The sequence below is a fragment of the Patagioenas fasciata genome, chromosome 16, assembly GCF_037038585.1.
Source record: "Patagioenas fasciata isolate bPatFas1 chromosome 16, bPatFas1.hap1, whole genome shotgun sequence".
Taxonomy (NCBI): domain Eukaryota; kingdom Metazoa; phylum Chordata; class Aves; order Columbiformes; family Columbidae; genus Patagioenas; species Patagioenas fasciata.
Window position 1 is genome coordinate 769,586 of NC_092535.1, and position 21,998 is coordinate 791,583.

Genomic DNA, 21,998 nt, shown 5'->3' on the forward strand with positions numbered 1-21,998 from the left:
TCCGCTCCGGTCCCTCCGCCCCGCGCTCCCGCCGGCCCAGGCCCGGCGGCGGTTCCACGGCGCAGCCGCACCGAGCGGAGACCCAGGGCCTTGTGGGAAGAGCGCGGCCATTGGCCGGCCGGAGCGCGGCAGTGATTGGCTCACAGCGGAGCGCGTCGGCCCAGGACGAGCCTCCGATTGGTCCGGCGGCCGAGCGGTGGCCCCGCCCTGCGTGATGCGGTCACGGTGCCGCCGCCGCGCCCTCTCACCGCGGTTTGAATGTGAAGCGCAGCCGGGGCTGTCGGATCCGTCACCGCCGCTGCCACCGCCGGGGAGAGTTGCCAGGTGAGGCTGGGCCGCGCCGCCCGGCGCTGCTGCCGGTGCCGGTGTGGCGGCTGCAGAGCCCAGCGGCCCACAGGGCCCGGAGCCGCCCCGCACTGGGCTCGGGCGCTGGGCCCGCGGCGCAGCGAGAGACGCAGCTCACCATGCTGGGGCGCTTCGGCCCGCCTCCTGCGGCTCGCCATTGGCCTGCGGCCTCCGGGGCTGTGCAGTGCGTTCCTCTCATTGGCTCTCGCTGCTGCTAGTCTGGAGGTGGCGGGGAGGGGGAGGGGGAGGGAAGCGAGTTAGTCTGAGCGGGTCGGTGCCGTTCGGGGCCGCCCCGCGCTGCCCCGGCCCGGGGTGGGCAGGCCTGGCCCGGCCGCATGAGGCGGCCCGAGCGCCGCCGCGGGGGAGGCGCAGGGGGGTGGTGGTGGTGGTGGTGGTGGTGGTGGTGGCGGCGGCGGCGGCGGCGGCGGCGGCGGCAGGCAGGACGGGGCGGCCCTGTCCCGCGGGTAAACCGCCTGGGACAGGAGCAGCGGGGCTGGGGCGGCGGGGACGGGCTGGGCTGGCCCACGGTGGCGGGAGCGGAACGGCCGGGCCCGGCGGGCTCCTCTCCCCGGCCCTGCGGGAGGGCTCCGGGCTCCCCGGCCCACTGAGGGCAGCGGCCTGGGCGGGCGGGGCGGTGTGTCCGGCTGGGCCCGGGCTGACCCCCGCGCTTTGGGGAAGCGACTGTGAAGCGAATCTGCCCCGCAAAGCCCGCGCCGGAGGCAGCCGGCCGTGCGGCGGGGCGGGGAGGGCCGCGTCCCGGGGCGCTGCGGCGGGAGCCTGCGCGGCCGCTGCTCGGCTCTTCCCTTCGGTTTTCTTTCCTGGGTGGTCTGTACTGAAGTAGTTAGTGCATTAAGCACATCTATTGCGTTTTCTTGTGGAGGGGTGGTCTGAAAATATTCTCGTTTTCTGAGGCCTCTTCAGGAGGTGCATTTCACACAACGCAGCAAAAAGCACTGGATCACTAGCGAGTAGCACCAGGTTTTTTAGTGAGAAACAAAAAAAGTGACTAGAAGAAGAGAAAGAAACGAGAGAAAGTAGGTAGCAGGTGAAAATATTTATCTTTTTGTATGGGGGATTGAGTAATGGATTCAAATCCTTTCATTTGGCCTTCAGAGTGAACTCGCAGGCTGCGTGAGGTGTGTATGTTTTGCGTGGGTCTCTATATCGCGTATGTGATGTATTTTTAAAAGGTCATTCAGTCTTGTCATCTCTTTGTTTTCCCATTTGAATCAAGTTTAGTTTTCATCAACGATTCCTGTGTGGATTTGCACCTTGGCCTTACAACTTCCCTGAGGCAGATCATTTTCTGTTATTAATTATTGGTTTCAACATCATACTAATGTGCATGAGGCCATTTTGTAGGACAGATGAGCCAGTTGTTATTGGTGTTAATGCTGTGCTTCCTTGGGGTGTTGTTGGCTGATGTGACCTGGTGAGGAAGAGCGCAGGTTAGCGAGCGGCCGAAGGGGAGGGTGCTGACCCGCGGCAGGCCCGGCTCTCTGCCGGGCTCTCTGCTCTGTGCAAAATAGGTTGGGATCTCAGTTAACGTTCTTTTAATCCAGTATGATACTTTTCTTCTCTGTGTTCAGTTTGACTGTGGCATCTATGTTATTAAAATTGTGTCATTAACACACTTGGCAAACATGCTTAAATAGAAACTGTATTAATTGCACTGGTAATCAATACAGAAAAAATCCAGAGTGGGACAGGCAAACTTCAGTCTTACTAATTGGAGACTCCAGAGAACAAAGAAAATCTTTGCTTCCTCGTTACTTCTGTAGTGAGTGAGCTGTGCTGCTGGTGGTAGGAAAGATGGGCAGAATTCATTGCGATATCCTGAACAACATGTCCATAAAAGCAGGTCTTGTTACTGTAATTTTAATTATTCCAATTAAAGCTGTGGAGTTAATATATCACTGTGGTAAATAAGAGAATCTGCGTGGGAGGATTACTAGAGAGGAGCAATTTAGGCTTATTGCACAGACTTATTCTGTAATAAGTATTGCAGTTTAAATTAATTTGCACCCTAATCGAAGTTAATTTTGCAGGGCGGGCAAACCCTCTGGCTCTGCACAGCCTTTTGTCTCCTTATAAAAAATGAGTTTGCTGTTGACACCTTTCTGTGGTGCTGAGTATGGATTGTGACCAAGCCGTGACTCTCCATCCACTCTGAGGTGCCGTGTTCACAGTTGCGCAGGGCGGGTCTGTCCAGCTCTTCAACCAGCAGAGGTCTGGGGCTGGCAGTAGTTCTCTAAAGAATAAACTCCTCTTGTCCCGAAAGGGCAGGAGATCCTCTCTGGGCTGTGCTGGTTCACGGTTTGCTGGATGTGTGATCCTGTTCTAGGACTTTGCGTTCAATAAGCCAGACAATAGCAGTTCCATGTGGAGAGGAAGTGGAGTGTTCTCTGGTTTGTGCTTGGTGCACATCAGCTGTTTTATTGGATGAGATAGGACCGTGCTTTGTGAGGCAGAGTCACAAAAAGCTGAGGTTTGTCTTCCGTGGACTCTGGTTTTACATACGTGTAGCTTACAGGACAGATTGTTCTGATCTGTATTTATAACAGAACTACTTGTGGGTTTTAGGTTCTGCCAAAATGGAGCTGAGCGATGCCAATTTACAGACTTTAACTGAGTACCTAAAGAAAACACTAGATCCGGATCCTGCTATAAGGCGCCCTGGTAAGTGATTCTCACGAGGGACCAAAAGGTTTAGGGTTTCTTTAGCTCTTCTGTCTGTATATGTAGCAGACTTCAGCGGGTGTTTATGCAATAACCTCTTTGCAGAAATCCTCAGTATCCTTTAAAACTTTTTTAAAAACCCCAGCAACAACAAACCCCTCCACCAATGAGGGATAATGTGAATAGGAATTAGTTGTGTTTGCTTTTTATAGTTTTATTTTCCCGTATTCCTGATTTTTGTTTCAGTACTGTTGTTATTTAAAACAGTGCTGCTGCTCACAGTAGAACAGGATTTGCTTCTGTCAGTTTGTGACATGTAAAAACAGTCGGGAGGCAATAATTCCACATCCTGCTCTGAACGGAGAGCCTTTGTTCATAGCACAAGTTTGGTAGTAGAAGAGTTTGTTGGTAAAAAGCTACAGTGCCTTTTGTCAGACTTGTTCGTGTTTCTGTTCTTGTGAAACTCTGGGGAAGCGTTGATGTGTTGATTATTTTAAATAGACACTTGAGGAATCGTGGGACTCCCAGTTCTAAAAACCAGCTCAGCTCTTGCTAACCTCAGTGTATTCTCTTACAGCGGAGAAGTTTCTCGAGTCAGTTGAAGGAAGCCAGAACTACCCGCTGTTACTCTTAACACTGCTGGAGAAGTCACAGGAAAACGTCATCAAAGTTTGTGCATCTGTAACGTTCAAGAATTATATAAAAAGGAACTGGAGAATTGTAGGTATCCTAGTGAGGAGTTATGCTAAGATTTAATAATCCCTTTAAGGTACAATAAGATGCTCTACAGTAACCTTGAAGAATGTGTGTATGTGTGTACTCTGTGAGGAAGAAGAGATCATTCAGAGAACAAACACAAGGTGTAATTTACTGGTGAGGGACTAAAACCTGGACCACTGGAGTCCATTCTGTTAAAAAGAGCTAGGTGATAAAATCATGTGGTTTTCTCTAATATACACGTATTTTGCAGAAGCACAATATTTAAAGCGTGTTTTACTAACAGTAATATTATTTAAACTGAAACGAATGTGAAGTGTCTGTACACGTGAGCTGGCTGATCTGGCCTGGATCTATTGTCGTACTGTTACAAACGTTTCAAGCCAGCGCTGGAGCTGAAAATGATGATACTGGCTTCCCTTTCATGTCAATGCTCCTGGGCAAAGAACAGTGTGGGACGTTCAGTCTGGCATGGAATTTCTAGAACTTCCTTTCTGTAATACTGTATTCTCAGCCATTTCTCCCAAATTGCATCTTTATCTGTAGGGTACTGTAAGAAGAAATAATGTTCTTTTATGGAAGAACTTGTAAGTGCTTTCCTCTTTGTGGACTGCTGCTGTAACCCAGGGTGAGGTTTTGGTTTGGAGTAGGTGGGGATGCTATGCAGTAAGTGCATCCAGAGGACTGTTATGATTGCTGTGTGGCTTCAAGCACGTTGTTTTGTCCAAAATGGAAGCTTTCATTTCAAGAGCAGCTCTATGAAATGAAACACAGCCCTGGGCTAGCTTACCTAGTACTGCCATTCCATTTAGCAGCCTTGGACTTGACTGATGCAAGGCTTAGTGGAGGTAAAAGGGTTTTTTGCCTGCTCAAGGACTTGCATGAGGGTCTGGAGAGCCAGGTGTACAGCGCACTTCTGGAGGCAGGGAAGCATTCACTTCTTTACATTAATCTTTACAGTGTGTACAAAATACTCATCTATGTGCCACCTCTCAAGTCGTGCATAAAGGTTCATTTCTTTGAAAACTAGGATGTGCTGTTGCTGATCTCCCCACCACCTCTGTCCTCATCTATCTCAATGCATAGCAGTGGGTCCTGCCTCCCTGCTTGGAGCTTCCCTAGTGCAGTTATTGCTGCCTCTCACATCATACCAACTCGTGAAGCTCAGGTTTTAGAGCTCATCTTCTTTTAGTGGTTTTTAACGTATATAATGATTTGTACATTCTTATGGTTCTGTGCAGTGTGATAGGAGTGGAAAAGCAAGTTCTTCATGGATTACTTTTGTAGCTGCTTGTTTAGTGCTGAACATAACTCTTGAAATTTTGAAATGACTGAGCTTTTTCTAAGTTTATGGAAAGACAGTGAAAGGGATGTAAGGAGGAGGGTAGTAGTGCCATCTGGCTTAAGCATCTTGAGACCATGGAATTACACTCTAGGGGTGCTTACATCTTTAATTGCTGGACAATTTCTAGGTTTCTGAGCTTCAGTGCTGTCGTCACAGCTAATGTGACTATCGCTGCTGCCACTGGTTTGTGGCAAGCCTCCGTTTTTATTTCTTTAGCAGAAATTTTGTGATTTATTACCACTTGGTGCTATTGGCTGACTGGACATCGAACTGATTGGCACTTTAACTGATTAGATAACTCAAAGTTACAGTTTTGATGGTGTTACCTGTGCCCATCTTCATGTGCCGTTTCTAGAAAGTGTGGTTTGAGGCAGTTTGCACAAAATAAATGTTCTTGATTTCTTTAGCTATGTAATAGTTACATAAATCAGAATAAACCATTGGTTTCTGAAATGCTGATGTTTGCTCGTTGCCTAGAGTATAGTGATATGCCCATGATGTGGTTATTGTTTTAATTTTAGGTTGAGGATGAACCGAACAAAATCTGTGAATCGGACAGGATAGCCATTAAAGCCAACATAGTGCCCCTGATGCTGAGCAGCCCAGAACAAATTCAAAAGCAGGTAACGTGTCCGTTCCTGGTTACGTCCGTGAGACTTTTGACTATTTAAGTGTGTCTGGAGGCTCTGGTCACGGGCAGAGCTCGGTTCCCTCACCAGTGAGGTCATCCCAGTCCAAGTAACCTGGAGTATATTGTCACGGCCTAGTTTAATTCTTATTTTAGAGGCAGTTACTGTTTAATCTTACAGCTAGGTTCTAATGTTAGGCAATTAAATATAGTAATTCCAGAAAGTGAACTGTGTACACATGTGTGTACACACTGGATTTAAAGTGAGATTAATTTATTTGTGGTGAAAACTACTAGATATTTAGCCCAATGCTTTTTGAATGTGACAAGAATAATAAGCATTTTTCTTGGATATTTGCAGCCTCTGGTGTGAGGTCTGTGTGTCTGTCAGGGGGAGCCTGCTGTCGTTTCATGTCCCGCTTTCCTTTCCAGTTAAGCGATGCCATTAGTATTATTGGTCGGGAAGACTTTCCCCAGAAGTGGCCAGACTTGCTGACAGAAATGGTGAATCGCTTTCAGAGTGGAGATTTCCATGTCATTAACGGGGTCCTTCGCACCGCTCACTCTTTATTCAAAAGGTATCGGAAATAAGGAAAATGAGTTTATGAGTTCTGGTTTCTGTCCAAGTCTAAATTTTTGCTGTTAGATTTGATTTTGTAGATTTGAAGAGTCCACAGTTGTGGCTTCTACTTATGCTTATTGACTTTTAATAAGAATTGAAGTGATTGTGTAATTTGTACAGCTGACATGGCACTGAACTATGTCGTGTAGCTCTTTCTTACTTGACCATATTTGTTTCAAGATTCAGCACAGAAAATTACTTGTATGCAAATGAAATTGGTAATGAATGTGAAGACTGCATTAAGTTGTTCGTGTATTGCTCTTTCACGTGTCAGGTACCGACATGAATTCAAGTCAAACGAGTTATGGACAGAGATCAAACTTGTCCTCGATGCTTTTGCTTTACCCCTGACAAATCTCTTTAAGGTATTTCTTTCTGAATCATTTGTAAAGAAAGTTTCTCTTTCTGAAACGCTTGTTGTGAATGCCTGCAATGTAAAAACTTAATAGTTGCTTTGGAATTGTTAACGAGGCTCAAACTAGAGTCATGACATGAGACCCAATGGGTTTGCTAAGGCGGGGGGAAAGGAACTGTATTTTTTAAGTGTTATAGAACGCTTTTCAATACCTCTTGTCAGTGTGGTTTGTGTGTGATATTTGACTGAGTCTTATGTCTTTTTCTAGGCAACTATTGAACTGTGCAGCACACACGCAAATGATGCTAGTGCTTTGAAGGTTCTCTTTTCTTCTCTCATTCTAATTGCGAAGCTGTTCTACAGTTTAAATTTTCAGGTGACTCTCCTTGTTCTTCTGATAGTTTTGCTTTGATCTCACAAAGCTGTTATGCTCTTATCTATAGGTTCCATTTGAGGCAGACTTTAAGGCTTTATCACAAAAATTAAAGGTGACAGTCTGCATCAATGCTGGAGTGAAGGCACAGTAAGGATGGGGTTAATTAACGTGTCAGCTTGGCCCCATCTAAACCAAAGTTCAAGAGGGGCTAAGTTCTTGTCATCGCAGGGCGGTGTTGCATGGGTAGCTCTCCAAGTGCCCATGGGTGCCTCTCCAGTTCCGAGCTGTGAAAGACAGAAGTCAACTGCCTGAGTTCGTACTCGCTGTGCTCCCCTACAGACACCTCTGTCCTGATGGGAACTGTTAAAAGCAGGAGCTCTGCAGCGCTGCGGAGCAAGGGATCCTGCTAGCAGTGTGGGGCTTTTCTTTTGTAATTGGATCTGAATTTTTAACATTAAATAAACGCATTATACAAAAAGTGGTAAAAAGATACTTTGAGGTGATGTATGTTTAGTGTCTCAACACGAACGTAAGTCTGAAGTGTGATGGTCATGACTTGGTTGCTTGGGCTGTTCTTCCCTGTTGGGAAGAGAGCAAGCTGGAGTTGAGAGGGAGGCTTGTGCTCTCTTGTTAGGAGAATAAATGGCAATGAGGTTCTTTCTTTATTAAACTGTTGGCTGTAAGAAATTAGTGGTTTTGGAAATAGTGTATTCCAAAGCCTCTGTCTGGAGGGTTTTTTGGAGGAGGAGGGGCTACAGTTTCCTTTTAAGGTTGTTTTCCACGCTGTGTCCCTCAGATTGGGTGGATACATATGAATTACACAATGCAGGTATGTTATCTAAGCAGTGCAATCAGAAATTAAAATGTAGGTTTATGCATTTCCTTCACAGGATCTTCCGGAGTTTTTTGAAGATAACATGGAAACATGGATGACAAATTTTCATACTCTTTTAACTTTAGATAATAAGCTTTTACAGACTGATGTAAGTACTGCATACGCCTCCTGGTTTGCCTCTGGGGTGGAGAGAGTTGACTGAGAACTCAGGTCTAACTCTGAACAGTGCGATGTTTCCTTTGTTGGGTAAACAACAGAATAGAATGGCCATATGGAAATGGGGTTTAAGAGAAGTGTCCCCAGTTGTCTAAGAAATTTGAGGTCTGGTTCTTGAAGTTGCATCTCAGATACAGATGTATCCAGCTGAGCACAGAAACCACATTACAGATAATTGTCAGTGAGTAGATTCTTGAAGGACACTGGAGTAACCTGCTCATTAGAAAGTGCCGTGCTCAGGTTTATGTACCTTTCAGCTGGTTCTTGAACTGTTTTAGAAAACGGGGTGTCTTACAGAACCTGAAACAGTTGAACATGGAAGGCCTGACATCTCTAAGTACTTCACTTTAGCATTTACTGTCTTGTCTAATTATAAGAATTAGTAGTTTCACAGGTGAAAGATGATGCCAAGTCATCAAAGCTCAAATTAAGGTTGTGCATGCTTTTTGCGTTTTACATGTAGATGTCTTCTAGATACAGTACAGTAGTTTGCCACATGATGGAGCCAAAGCGACTATAAATTTCTTTACGGTACATAGGAAGATATATGAAGTGTATCCTGTGCTATAGCGTCAGGGTTGTTTGGGGCTGACACAACTGCTGGAAGCAGCTTTGCCGCTCTGTTCTGCGGTGCCTGTGCCTGCTGCCCAGCACACACTCCTGCGGTTGGTGGCAGCTGGAACAGGGCTGGACTTTGGGTTTCCCCTTTTTTTCTTTGAAATTTCCACACAGTTTCCCAATTCTTTCTGCTTTGTGGCTCCGCAAGCATGTGCTGGTATAGGAAAGGGGAGGGAACTACTCTTACAACTATTCCAATTTACAACAACAAGATACAATGTCTTCTAAACGTGGTTTTTTTCGACACCTTGTGTTGTCTTTTTCCTGCTACGTTTTTAATTTAATTTCTTGTCAAACTTTCTCAGGTCTAAATGACTTAATACAGTAATTCTAAGGACAGGGATTTCTCTGGCCTATTTAGAGCATGGTAAAATAACAGGGTAAATATTTCTTTCAAATACGTTGAGGCTTTTAATATTGAAGTAGTGTTGTAGTTTGGATGTTTAAATTCTTAGTTTTGTTTTATGTGAGGATGAAGAGGAAGCTGGATTACTGGAGCTCTTGAAATCACAAATTTGTGATAATGCTGCTTTATATGCCCAAAAATATGATGAAGAATTCCAGCCCTACTTGCCACGTTTCGTAACAGCGATCTGGAATCTGTTGGTCACAACAGGCCAGGAAGTGAAATATGACTTGGTAAGCTGTTATAAACTGATCTTGTAATGAATTATAGTGGATCATGCATTACAAATTGATCAGTTGTGCTAAAACTATACGTGTTCTGATTGTGTTGTTCTAGCTGGTTAGTAATGCAATCCAGTTTCTGGCCTCAGTTTGTGAGAGACCGCATTACAAGCATCTGTTTGAAGACCAGAATACACTGACAAGCATCTGTGAAAAAGTTATTGTTCCCAATATGGAATTTAGAGGTAACTTTTTGAGACTAAAGTTTTTGAAGACACAGTAAAATCTGATTAATTCTAATGATATATGGCTTTGCAGGACTAAGAATTGAGGATCACTTTGTGTGTACTTTAGTACTAGATTAAGCCCCCCCTATTAGAGAGCAGTGTAGGGGAAAGGGACTCAGTGGTCCTGGGGACGGCAGGGTGACCATGAGCCAGCACTGGGCCCTGGTGGCCAGGAAGGCCAGTGGTACCTGGGGTGGGTTAGAAGGGGGTGGTCAGTAGGTCAGAGAGGTTCTCCTGCCCCTCTGCTCTGCCCTGGGGAGACCACACCTGGAATATTGTGTCCAGCTGTGGCCCCTCGGTTCCAGAAGGACAGGGAACTGCTGGAGAGAGTCCAGCGCAGCCACCAAGATGCTGAAGGGAGTGGAGCATCTCCCGTGTGAGGAAAGGCTGAGGGAGCTGGGGCTCTGGAGCTGGAGAAGAGGAGACTGAGGGGGGACTCATTCCTGGGGATCAATATGGAAAGGGGCAGTGTCAGGAGGATGGAGCCAGGCTCTTCTGGGTGACAACCAGTGACAGGACAAGGGGCAATGGGTACAAACTGGAACACAAGAGGTTCCACTTAAATTTGAGAAGAAACTTCTTCCTGGTGAGGGTGGCAGAGCCTGGCCCAGGCTGCCCAGGGAGGCTGTGGAGTCTCCTTCTCTGCAGACATTCAAACCCGCCTGGACACCTTCCTGTGGAACCTCAGCTGGGTGTTCCTGCTCCATGGGGGGATTGCACTGGATGAGCTTTCCAGGGCCCTTCAACCTGACATTCTGGGATTCTGTGTGTTTCTGCAATGGATTGCTGTCTTATAGGCTTTGCAGAATTGTATGAGTGTATCCAAGAATTTTTCTGTCTTACCGGGGTCTCAAATTGGAAAGTATAGGAAGCCCAGGTCATGTACCGCTAATAACTTTTCATGATTAAAGTGAGTATCAGAATAATTTGAGGAGGATGAGTAGGCATGGATATCAGGCCTGTTAAATTGTGATGTCTATTTCTTTCAGCTTTGATGGGCTCATATTGCTCCTAACATCTAAAATGCTGGGCAGATGTACCGCAGTGATAAGAAGCTTCTCTCTCTTAAGTCTATGGCTCTGGGGGCCTCATCAGCTCATGAGTGTGCAGGACTCATTTGTGGGGCAGCAGCAATCTAAACAGGCTACTCAGGCTGGGTATTTCTGATTCATTTCTATTAATGTTATAGAAAAGTACTTGGAAAAAATAGCAAGTTGATGAGATGACACCTTTTTGCCATAAAAACCAGAGACCTCAATGTTTAAACTTCTCTATATTTATATTTTCAGCGGCTGATGAAGAAGCATTTGAAGATAATTCTGAAGAATATATAAGAAGGGATTTGGAAGGATCAGGTAATCCACAGATTTATACTAAGAATACTTCATCTTTAAATATAGCTCTAAAGAGCTGAAGCAATTTACTGAAGCTTTTATAACTTATTTTGTGAACTGGGAAGATGTCCTTACCCCAAGAGGTTTTATCCTAGTTTCCGATCAAGTTTACTGTCACATTGTGCCCACCACAGTGTCTTCTTGTTTTGAACAATGCTTTTATAGGGTTTTTTCCTCAATTGGCTTGGTACGTGTCCTGTACCGCTTGCGTTCTCATTCCAGCAAACGTAGCCTGGAAGTCAGTGCTGAGTAGTGGCCACCCTGGTGTGTTTAGTTCCCGTGTGTGGAGTTTGAAATGCCGTGGAGAGGCTGTGTCTGTGTGTGCCCTCCACACCAGCGCGGAGATTGCAATAACAACATATTGTGTGGCTGTAACTTGAGAAGCTCTATATTATTAACATATGGTTATGTTTGTTAATTTGAAAAGCTGTCTACTTCCTCATATCCAAAGAACCTTTGGTTCTCCTGCAGATATTGACACCAGGCGCAGAGCAGCTTGTGATCTAGTCAGGGGCTTGTGCAAATTTTTTGAAGGACCTGTGACTGGGATTTTTTCTGGATATGTTAATTCTATGCTGCAAGAATATGCAAAGAATCCGTCTGTGAACTGGAAGCACAAAGATGCAGCCATTTACCTTGTTACGTCTTTGGCATCCAAAGCTCAGACACAGAAGGTACTTTTACATTGTTCGTTTGGTTTGGAAATGGCAAGTGAATGCTTGCGGTAGCTGGGAACGGATCTGCGTGTTGGGGAGAAAGCAGCTGCTGGATCCATGGAAAGTCACACCTGAGCTGAACTGCATTTGGGAACAGTAGCATTGTATCAAATGTCCTACAGAACGGATTTTAATATACTAATAAATATTTTTAAATGCTATTGTGGTTCAGCCCCCAGTGACTTTACAGGACAGATTTGAGGCAAACGTAGTAAAATATGTTCTACAGCATCTAAATGCAATTTTGCTGAGGGTTCTCAGTCTTTTCCCGAAGCTCCAGTTGTGTAGTACTGCACAGCGATTGCTGGTAACTGATGTGTAATCCGAACCCGAGTCTGCTGTCCATTAGAAAACTAAGTTGTACATCTTGCTTTTTCTATGCTGTTTAGTGGCAAACATGGGATAACATCACTTAGAACACTTGATTGCTAAATATCCGTCTGAAAATCCTGTTTTAAAAATTAGTTACATTTTTCATATGAGAAAACTAAATAGTGTTTATTTTGCTGCTCTAATTCATAATTGGAGTTTGAGTCCTAAACTTTTCTTTTTCCAAAGGCCTGTCACAAGATAAGTATCCAGTTAGTAAGAAGCTGATATCCTCTATCTAGAATTTTGTTTGCTGTTGCTGTGTTACACGTTGTTCCTCAACTCTGAGCTGGTCACTCTGAACCTCAGCAGCACTGCAGATAAAACCTCGATACTAGAAACATCAAGACAAATAAATTGGATGGCTCTCTGCTAGAGATGCGGTTTCAACTATCTCATGGCATGCACGCATGCTTTAGATTCCTTTTATTAAAAGTACATAAAAATGAGTAAGAAAACTAGCTGAATGTCAACACTTAAACCAGAGTTGATTTGGGTTTTGTTTTTGTAGCATGGAATAACGCAAGCCAATGAACTTGTCAATCTGACGGAATTCTTTGTGAATCACATTCAACCTGACTTAAAGTCTGCTAATGGTAAGCTAATGTTAATTTTTACATGGCGTTTTTGTCATACAGCTCCAGCTTTGACAGCGACCGTTGTTTCTTAAGGCTCAGGCACTCGTATATCAGAACCTCTGAGACAGGAGCTTCCTGGCACCTGGCACACGGGAGGTTATTGGCGCTGGTGTGGCCGGCGCTCGGTGAGCGTTGAGCAGCGCGGCATGACCGGAGCTTTGAGCAGAGCTGCTGGCTGGGCTGTCTGCAGTGTCAGAGTGTGTGTGCACAGCTGCTGGGCTCGTGAACCCTGCAGTCGGAGTCACTTGGTTTCTGTGTTTGAGACCTTACAGCAACTTGGATGCTGTACAGCACCCTGAGATGTTGAAATACCGCAGGGTGGCTCAGAGCCCCTGTCAGCCCATGGCAGCGGGACTGCTGATGTCTACAGTTAAGCCACATAATTTGTTATGCTTCAGCAACTACCTTATGATACTGGGAACGTAGTTTGCTGTCTTGAGATTTGTAATTGGAGCCAGAAAGAAAAATTTCTTTTGAGAGAGTTGAACTGTGCATTTAACACTACTGGGGTGCAATTTGTAGCTAAAACTGATGTTCTAACAGTGCCCATGCAGAAATAGAGACACTAAGCAGAGCAGAATAGCATTGTGTGTATTATTTTTGAGGATAAAAATCACTTGATGTCTATTCACAGTATAGATTCAGTAATCACATTTATGTTAAAAGTATCAACATTTGTGTTTTTTTCTATTGCAGTGAATGAATTCCCTGTGCTGAAAGCAGATGGGATCAAATACATCATGATTTTTAGAAATCAAGTAAGATGTTTTTTTTTGTTTTTGTTCTTTTTACTCTTATGACATAAACATATTGTAGATAGTTCCTTTATACTTGCTGAGCCTAGTTTATCTAACCTGGCCTTACATTAATCCACTTTTCCAAGTGGATGTTAGTCTAAATACACTTGATTGCTCTCATAATTGCAGCGGTTAATGAGCATACAGCAGCTTTGTCCTTTACCTTTTCTGATCTGTGAGATGCAGTGAGAAAATACATTCTTTCTAAATTTTAGATTGCCTTAATTAATTTTGTATGAAATATCTGTGATATTTTTTTAACGTATTTTCTAAAGCTTGTTTTTTTAATTGCCATTTCAAAGTAAAATGGAAAAAACAAAATACATCAGGAATACATACGTGCCCTTGCTGACAGTGAGCTGTGCCATTGGTGCTGGGGGCCGGTACCCAGCGGTGACAGAACCAGGTCCCCGCTGGCTGCCCGCTGGGGCCGAGCGGCTGGAGGAGCCTTCTCAGGCTTCTTCCTCTGCCAGGGTTCCATCTGTAGCCGATGAGCTCAGGTGGTTTTGCTCTAGTGTTGAACCGTCTGTATGTTTGTGTAACATACGTATAATTTGCTGCTACATTTTGTAGGTACCTAAAGAACAACTGTTGGTATCGATTCCTCTCTTAATCAATCATCTTCAAGCAGAAAGCATTGTGGTCCATACGTACGCAGCCCATGCTCTTGAAAGACTGTTTACCATGCGGGGGACAAATAATACTACCCTGTAAGTTTTCAAGCAGAAATAAAGTCATTACCACATAGGTTTTGTCCTTTAAGGGTGAGAAGTATCTGTAGGGGATCTTTTATTTCTTAGCATTACAATATTGTAAATGTTTGAAGTTTGTGAATACATTTCATCATTAAAGACCCGTGTTTTGTTTCACAGCATTACAGCTGCAGAAATGGCACCATTTGTAGAAGTGCTGTTAACGAACCTTTTTAAAGCGCTGACACTCCCTGGCTCATCCGAAAATGAATACATTATGAAAGGTAAATGCTTTATGAGTTCTGCGATGTACGAGTAACTTTGTTAACTTGAGCTCAAGGTGTATGGTTACAGGCTACTGAAATTTTTATTTGGAAAACCTAATCTATGCAAACATGCTGAAGAGGTGTGTGCAGCCTGCAGTCGTTTACCAGCCTGTACTAAGTCATCCTTGACTAAATTGGTGGTACCAAAGAGAAACACCAAACATAATGGTATTGTGACAAATTATTTACTTTGCAAAGTTGCTTAATCTTCTGTGCTCTGCCCATGGAATGGGGATAATGAGGCTTTGCTTTATCCCTTGTCATGATTATAGATTGATTGCTCTTGCAGTAGGTACTCTTTCTTACTGTACATAATTCCTTGGGATCCGATTTAATACTAGAAGGTAAAGGATTTAGGCGTGTGATGGATGACAGCAGCGTGCGGTAGTCTCCAGAAGATAACACTTTCCATTTATTTGCAGCCATCATGAGGAGTTTTTCTCTGCTACAAGAATCCATAATTCCGTACATCCCTTCTGTCATCACGCAGCTCACCCAGAAGCTGCTGGCTGTCAGCAAGGTAAAGAACATCAGAAACAGGCTGAGAACCGTGTTCCCTCCTCGCCTTCTAGAGCCGCCTTGCTAAAGGGTCATGTATGTCTTGTTGTTTGTGTTCTGTTAGGATGCTGTAAACCGTTGGGCATTTTCAGGTTAAATAAGTTAAAGCAGCCCTGCGGTGAAGCAGAGCCTTCCTTTTAGGACAGTTTCAAATCATTCTCCCCTGCTCTCATGTGAAATTTGGAAACAGCATGTGAAATCTTTTTCTAGTACTAGTTTGTTCCAATATGAATGTTTTCTTGTGCGGAGGCCACTCTTACAATAACCTGATCTTCTCACAACTCTTCTATTCTTTGTCCCTGAAGCTTCTGAGGCTAATACTAAATTTAGACAATGAAATATGGGATTGAAGTAAATGAATTATCTTCCTGCTTATGGTGGGTAAAGTTCTCGTAGTGTTTTGTTCAGGCTGGGCTAAGCCTCTTGAACATGGACATTAGGGAATGCTTCAGAATACCTTAATCAACCAGCCAAGAAACTTCCACCATTTATGGTTTAAACTTGGCTGTGGTGTAAAAGTGGCGTTCAAGAAAGAGTGGACTAGACACTTAGAGGACTCGGATCCTTCTTTTCCAGTTTTCGTTTTGCGATGCTTCAGCTACTTGCTAGTTTATGCAGAGCCTCTGAAAAACCCTCCTTGTCTTCAAAATGCTTATAAAAACACCCCTCCTTTGTGCCTTAAAGGTTTTAATGTTTGCTTTACCTGTGGAATCAATTTCATTAGCATATTAGTAAATAAGTCATAAGTATCCTTATTCCCAGTTGTTACTTTAGACTTCAGTTGAAGTAAAAAATGAATGTTGCTAAGTAAGTAGATTTTGCTCAGTAACTTGCCTGCAAGTTTGGGTTGATTTATCTGTTTATAACTTGTTTGTAGAATCCAAGCAAACCTCACTTTAACCATTACATGTTTGAATCAATATGCTTGTCGATAAGGATAACGTGCAAAGCAAACCCTGATGCAGTTGGAAGCTTTGAAGAGGCTTTGTTTATGGTGTTCACTGAGATACTACAGAATGATGTGCAAGGTAAGTTAAAATCAAAGTGCTTATGCTCTCTCTATTGCAATAGGTTGCTGTGATTTACCTCATGGCAGGTTTTCTGTAACACGGGAGATTCAAGTGAGAATGCAGCATGTTCACTGTCCTAATGAACACTTCTAGGAAGCATCTGGGTTGTTCCACAGGGCACAGCAACTGTATTCACTTATTTTAAAAATATTTAACAATCACTGCTCTAAAGCCTCTTATCTTCTAAATTATATTGTCTTGTTTCTAGTAGTTTGTTTTCAATGTTCTGAAACATGAACAAATAGAGGAAATAGAAATTATATATATGTGATGCTTGCAAATTTTTTGAATAATCAAATTTGGGAAGTGATAAATTTCTTCAGGGTTTTATTTGTTGGAAGAAGAGGCAGTCTAGGAATTTCCTGGAGTGTATGGAGGACAATTTCCTTCATCACCTGGTAAATGAGCCAACCAGGGGTAAGGCCCTGCTAGACCTACTGGAGATTAGAAGGCAATTCTGTGCAGAGAGAGTGGTCAGCATTGGAATGGGTGCCCAGGGAGGTGCTGGACTCACCGGCCCTGCAGGTTTGTAAACTGAGATTGGCCATGGCACTTAGTGCCATGATCTGGTCAATGGACTGGAGTTGGACCAAGGGTTGGACTGGATGATCTCTGAGGGCTTTTCCAACCCAGTCCATTCTGTGGTTTTGTGATCTTTGTGTTAATCTCACAAAACTGTAGGTTAAATCAATAGATACGTGGTTCCTAGGAATTGACAGTGGCTGCGTTTGCTGAATTTGTGTCATAATTTCTTTTCCAGAGTTCATTCCATATGTGTTTCAAGTGATGTCCCTACTTCTAGAAATGCATAAAAATGAAATCCCGACATCCTATATGGCGTTGTTTCCTCATCTACTCCAGCCAGTGCTATGGGAAAGGACAGGAAACATTCCTCCCTTGGTCCGACTGCTGCAGGCGTATTTAGAGCGGGGTGCCAATACAATAGCAAGTGCTGCTGCTGACAAAATCGTAAGTTGGATTGCTTTAGTCAGTGTGCCTCCAGACATGTCTTCACGTGACAAATCAAAAGGGAATTTTTCCTTTAGAGAACGGCTGGTTTCGTGCAGAATTTGTGCTTGTACTTTAAATTAGTGATGCTTGCATAGACCAAAAGTACTATGAATGCAGGCTCTTCCATTACGTGGTTAAGATAAATCCCAGACTCCCATGTTTTTGTCAAGTAAGATGTAAAATTCCTGCACTTAGTCTTTGCAGGCAGGTGAGTTTCCATGGTTTTCCCGTCTCATTTGCCTCGTGCTGAACACTGTGGATCAGAACAACTCGGGTTCTGTTCAGAACAGTCCTCAGAGTGAGGAGGAGCTAAAATGTCGCTGGGTCTGAAAACTGGTGCATTTGGAGCAGGTTTATGCTGCACATTGACTTGTGTCACTTCTGCTGTGTGATCTGCCGAGCCAGACTCAATTAGACAGTGCCGTTGATAGAGCAGACGTGCACGTTCAGACTGGCTTTGGTGTTGTGATCAAGGCTAATGCTCAAAGGAACTGCACTTGGTCCTGATGGAGCGGAACCCTGGGTTAGGTTAGGAAAGCTTTTGCCGGGTATATGTCCTGGATGGTAAGAGCCATGTTCTGGTAGGTCACATATGAGGAGCTGTTGTATAAAGTGTTGTCTCTGCCGTTTTTGCAGCCCGGGTTGTTAGGTGTGTTCCAGAAGCTGATTGCCTCCAAAGCTAATGACCATCAAGGATTCTATCTTCTAAACAGTATTATAGAGCATATGCCTCCGTGAGTACGAGTTGAAATTACATTCAAAACTAATTTCTGTAGACTTTAATATTTAGTGTGTTTGTACACTTCGTAGCTAATGTTTAACAAATGGAGAAAGTCACATTTGTAAGTAAAATAGATTAGAACAAGTCTATCCATGTTATCTGTGAAATGACGTTAGTAGAATCCTAGTATGGATCGAATAACTGTTCTTTTAAATTTCCAGTGAATCGGTTGCCCAGTACAGGAAACAGATCTTCATTCTACTATTCCAAAGACTTCAAAATTCCAAAACAACAAAGTTTATTAAAAGTAAGTTCCTTGCTATGTGAAAAGCTTCAGTGCTGGTGATGCCCACGGTTTGGATCGTGCAGCTGTTCCAAACAGCGATCCTGCTGTGTCCTGTGCTGATGCAGATGAAGGGGTGCTAGTGACTCTGAACTAGTGACTTGCTTCAGATGGCCGGTGTAATCAAGGGTGGCACATAAGGCAGTTACCTCAGCAGGTGACACTTGTTTCATGGAAACTGAAGGAATGGAACTGAGTAAGAGAGGAGACTTGTGTACTCCTCGTACTTTCTGACTGTGTGACGTTATCTGGAAGTGTCTCATGTAATCCTCAAATAATACCAGCAAACTTACACTCTCACAGGGCACAAGGACCACGCTTTCTTTTCTTACATGTAGTTGTGTTATTACTGTTAAATATTCTATGCGTCATTCAGCCTTCATATGAATTAAATTGTTGATAAGGTTTTACGTTAAACTGGCAAACCTGTGACAAAATTCAAGGCAGCAAGTTAAGGTACCTCCCAAAAACTGCGAGTTTATAAAGACTGCTGTTTCTGTCCCTTTTAAAAACTTGTTAGAATGTGTTTTGCTGCTGACTCTAAGGCTATAGTTTTGTTTTCATGTGGAGTTTGAATTCAACCTTTCTCTTGTTACAGGTTTCCTAGTCTTCATTAACTTGTACTGCATCAAGTATGGGGCGCTAGCTCTGCAGGAAATATTCGACAGCATACAGCCAAAGTCAGTATCATTTTTTAATATTATTTTAGACTGGTGTGTAACTTTTCCTTTAGAGTAGGAAGCAGTTGTCTCCTTTAGCTGAAGCTGCAAACTGCATTTGGTGCTAATTGGACTAGCCAAGTGTTTTGTGATGTGCAATCTTTGTCTGGCAATCTTTGATTTGCTGCCCACAGTTCCGTGGGGATATTCAAGATACTGATGTCCCAAGCAGATCATAAAAAGGAGAGAGTGATGTTTCTATTCTCCCTTTGCAGAAAGCTTCTGTGCTTAAATTTCTACCACACATCTACTGCAACCGGGCAGCATCCTAAGAAATGACCTGGTTTTCTCTTTCTGAGTGCTTCGTATTGTTTCTAGTTTTACTGTGTCACTGTAAGGCTTTCTAATACTTTTTTTTTTAATGTCATAATAGGATGTTTGGAATGGTTCTGGAGAAAATCATAATTCCCGAAATCCAGAAAGTGTCAGGACAAGTTGAAAAGAAAATCTGTGCTGTTGGCATTACAAAAATACTGACAGAATGTCCCCCGATGATGGACACGGAGTACACCAAGCTGTGGTATGTACAGCACTGCCTGGAGTTCTGTTAGCTTGATTTTTTTGAAGATGTGAGCTACATCAAAACATATTCTACAAATAAACTGTCATGATTTCTTCACATCTGCTGTTGTTACAGGGCTGAGTTTCAGGCTTTTCCTACCACTTCCTTTTCTCCACAAATATAACTCTTATTTTCAAAGCAGATGCCAGAACCAGTTTGAAACGTCTGTGATGGAGAGACCGCTGGCTCAGCTAACCAGGGCTGCGTTTAAGAAAATATACTGCTTGCTTTTAGCTTGTATTCTCTCTGAACAGTTAGGCCCAGTTTTGACTTATAACTGTTTGGTTATTCAGGAGACCTGAGCAGAGGTACTTACAACCTGGCAGAGAAGCTCTAAGGTCATAGCTTGACAGCAGTTTTTGGGAAGGCCCCCGTAGAGCAGTCCAGGGTGTCAGGGGCCTGAACTCAGTGACAGGGAGTAGAGCCCCAAACTAGAACTTTTTTAACGTACTTAGAGAAAAGGTTTCACCTGGACAAGAATGGCTCATCTTAGCTGTGTTCCATGAGGATTTGACCTGATAAAAAAGAAATACATTGTTTGTGCTTTTAGTATGAGCACCTACATCGTGCTTGTAAAATACACAGATTGAAAATTCTTCAAGTCCAGCTTAGTTTGGGTACCTACGATTTCAATAGCTAATCAGATACCTCCAAGGGCCAAGTTGTAAAGGGTTGTGAGTGATTTGGACATTCTCGTACAAGATGCCCTGTCCTGGAGTATTTTAAGCAGTGGTTTTATCCCCTCTTTGCGTACAGGACTCCCTTGCTGCAGGCCCTCATTGGCCTCTTTGAGCTGCCCGAGGACGACACTATCCCTGACGAGGAGCACTTCATCGACATAGAGGACACCCCCGGGTACCAGACCGCGTTCTCTCAGCTCGCCTTCGCTGGGAAAAAAGAACACGATCCTGTAGGTCAAATGGTGAACAACCCTAGGATCCATCTGGCCCAGTCTCTCCACAAGCTGTCCACAGCGTGCCCAGGCAGGGTAGGTGATGCCATACGTGCTGTGCTAATGCCGAATCCTGCAGAGGATAAATGCCTTTTTGATAATGGGTCTCTCCTGCTAATCAGCATATTACTCTCCTTTATTCTTTAATGGAATGTAGCTTTTCTAAGTTTTTTCCTTCATAACTTTAGAAAGGTCTTATTTTCACATTACTTAATTTAGCAATAAGCTTAAATATTCCATTTCTTAAATGAAAACTGATCCCCTTGTTAGCATATGACTTAATACTTGTCTGCAGTTCAATTGTATATACTCAGGAAATTTCAGGCAGCTCATATTAAACAAATTTACAGTCAGCTACTTAAATCCGTAGCATCTTTGTTCAAGGTTTTGGTGAGTAAACATTGCCTGAGAGCTCTGGTGTTTGTTGTGTTCAGATATCCGCTTTAATAACCGGAGGTTTTCTCTACTCCTCTTCCATATTTGATTCAGGTAAGTAGAATGTAAAACCGTCAGCATCGGGAATAGTAATTCCAGGAACTGCCTTCAGAATGAAAAACTGCTGCTCTCAGGATGTCATCTGACTTTGTACCTTATGTTGACACAGTGATTAACAGGATATAGCAGTAGTTTAATGTATGTGCACGTTGACACTTCTGCTCTGTGTGTTTTAAGGTTCCATCGATGCTGAGCACCAGTCTGAACGCAGAAGCGTTGCAGTATCTCCAAGGATACCTCCAGGCCGCAAGTGTCACACTGCTCTGAATCGTGTTTATTCACAAGCAAGATCTAAAGCTGGTTTGTTATACAAAAGGTTGACGCTGACTTTTTTATAGCAGAGCTCAGACAAAATGAAAAATGCTACTTGAAAATGTATTGCAGAATCCATCTTGTGAAAGATACACGTGGCTTAAGCAGAACCTGAGCGAATGTGGTGGTTTGTGTGCTCATAAAGGTGGCTAACTTCCGTTCCCGGTTTGGCTTCCAAGGGAATAGTCGTAGTGGTTTGTTATGGGATTGATTTGAAATCTCCATCTGCGGTGTTTGGATAACATTTTGAAATGTATGGAGAGCACTGGCTGTAGAAACTCACTTTGGTCACTAATATTTCTTTTCATTTTGATGTTGTCCTTTGTATTTCTTTTGTCTTTCCTTAAACTTTATCTAAATTGTGAATAAATAAGAAGTACTTGTTTAAAATGCCTGTCACTGTGCGCTTACTGTTTTAGAAGAATGTAGTTGGTTTAAAAACTGATAATGTTTTAACCTTAGGATAGAACACAACCTAGTCAGACTGTGAGGGATTTTCTTTATCTTGAGTAACAGTTTCAGTGCTTTGCAGGATCATACAGAGCAAATCTAGAACTTTGGCTGACGATCCAAAGCTGTTATGCCTCTTGACACTCATCAGCAGGTGCAGCCCTTCCCGTTGCACAAGTGTCAGTACAGCGCAGTAAAAGCGAAGTGACGGACCCTCTTAGAC

The 21,998-nt window shown here is 43.6% G+C and overlaps 1 protein-coding gene across 3 annotated transcripts; it reads left to right on the forward strand.

The window, feature by feature from the left end:
• Positions 1 to 189: 189 nt before the first annotated feature.
• CSE1L (chromosome segregation 1 like) lies at positions 190 to 21,715 on the forward strand. 3 transcript variants are annotated; one of them, XM_065849713.2, is made up of 25 exons: positions 190 to 324; positions 2,929 to 3,024; positions 3,602 to 3,744; positions 5,608 to 5,709; positions 6,147 to 6,292; positions 6,611 to 6,701; positions 6,960 to 7,067; positions 7,958 to 8,050; positions 9,208 to 9,375; positions 9,479 to 9,608; positions 10,940 to 11,005; positions 11,516 to 11,718; positions 12,641 to 12,725; positions 13,464 to 13,525; positions 14,138 to 14,274; positions 14,437 to 14,540; positions 15,005 to 15,102; positions 16,018 to 16,168; positions 16,971 to 17,179; positions 17,858 to 17,955; positions 18,164 to 18,249; positions 18,884 to 18,965; positions 19,378 to 19,524; positions 20,323 to 20,554; positions 21,191 to 21,715. In XM_065849713.2, the coding sequence occupies exons 2-25, from the start codon at positions 2,940 to 2,942 to the stop codon at positions 21,278 to 21,280; spliced, it is 2,916 nt and encodes a 971-aa protein (XP_065705785.1). In that variant the 5' UTR covers positions 190 to 324; positions 2,929 to 2,939; the 3' UTR covers positions 21,281 to 21,715. The 3 variants fall into 3 exon arrangements, with proteins under 3 accessions (XP_065705785.1, XP_071671522.1, XP_071671521.1); XM_071815421.1 differs by lacking the exon at positions 190 to 324 and adding an exon at positions 1,164 to 1,379; XM_071815420.1 differs by lacking the exon at positions 190 to 324 and adding an exon at positions 1,391 to 1,481.
• The last annotated feature ends 283 nt before the right edge of the window (positions 21,716 to 21,998 follow it).

What these genes read in the sequence shown, in the direction of transcription:
- CSE1L (XM_065849713.2), top strand. Translation starts at nt 2,940, where the DNA reads ATGGAGCTGAGCGATGCCAATTTACAGACTTTAACTGAGTACCTAAAG. An exon ending in TCCCAATATGGAATTTAGAG is followed by an intron (nt 9,609 to 10,939) that starts GTAACTTTTTGA and finishes TTATATTTTCAG; the next exon opens with CGGCTGATGAAGAAGCATTT. An exon ending in GGGACAAATAATACTACCCT is followed by an intron (nt 14,275 to 14,436) that starts GTAAGTTTTCAA and finishes TTTGTTTCACAG; the next exon opens with CATTACAGCTGCAGAAATGG.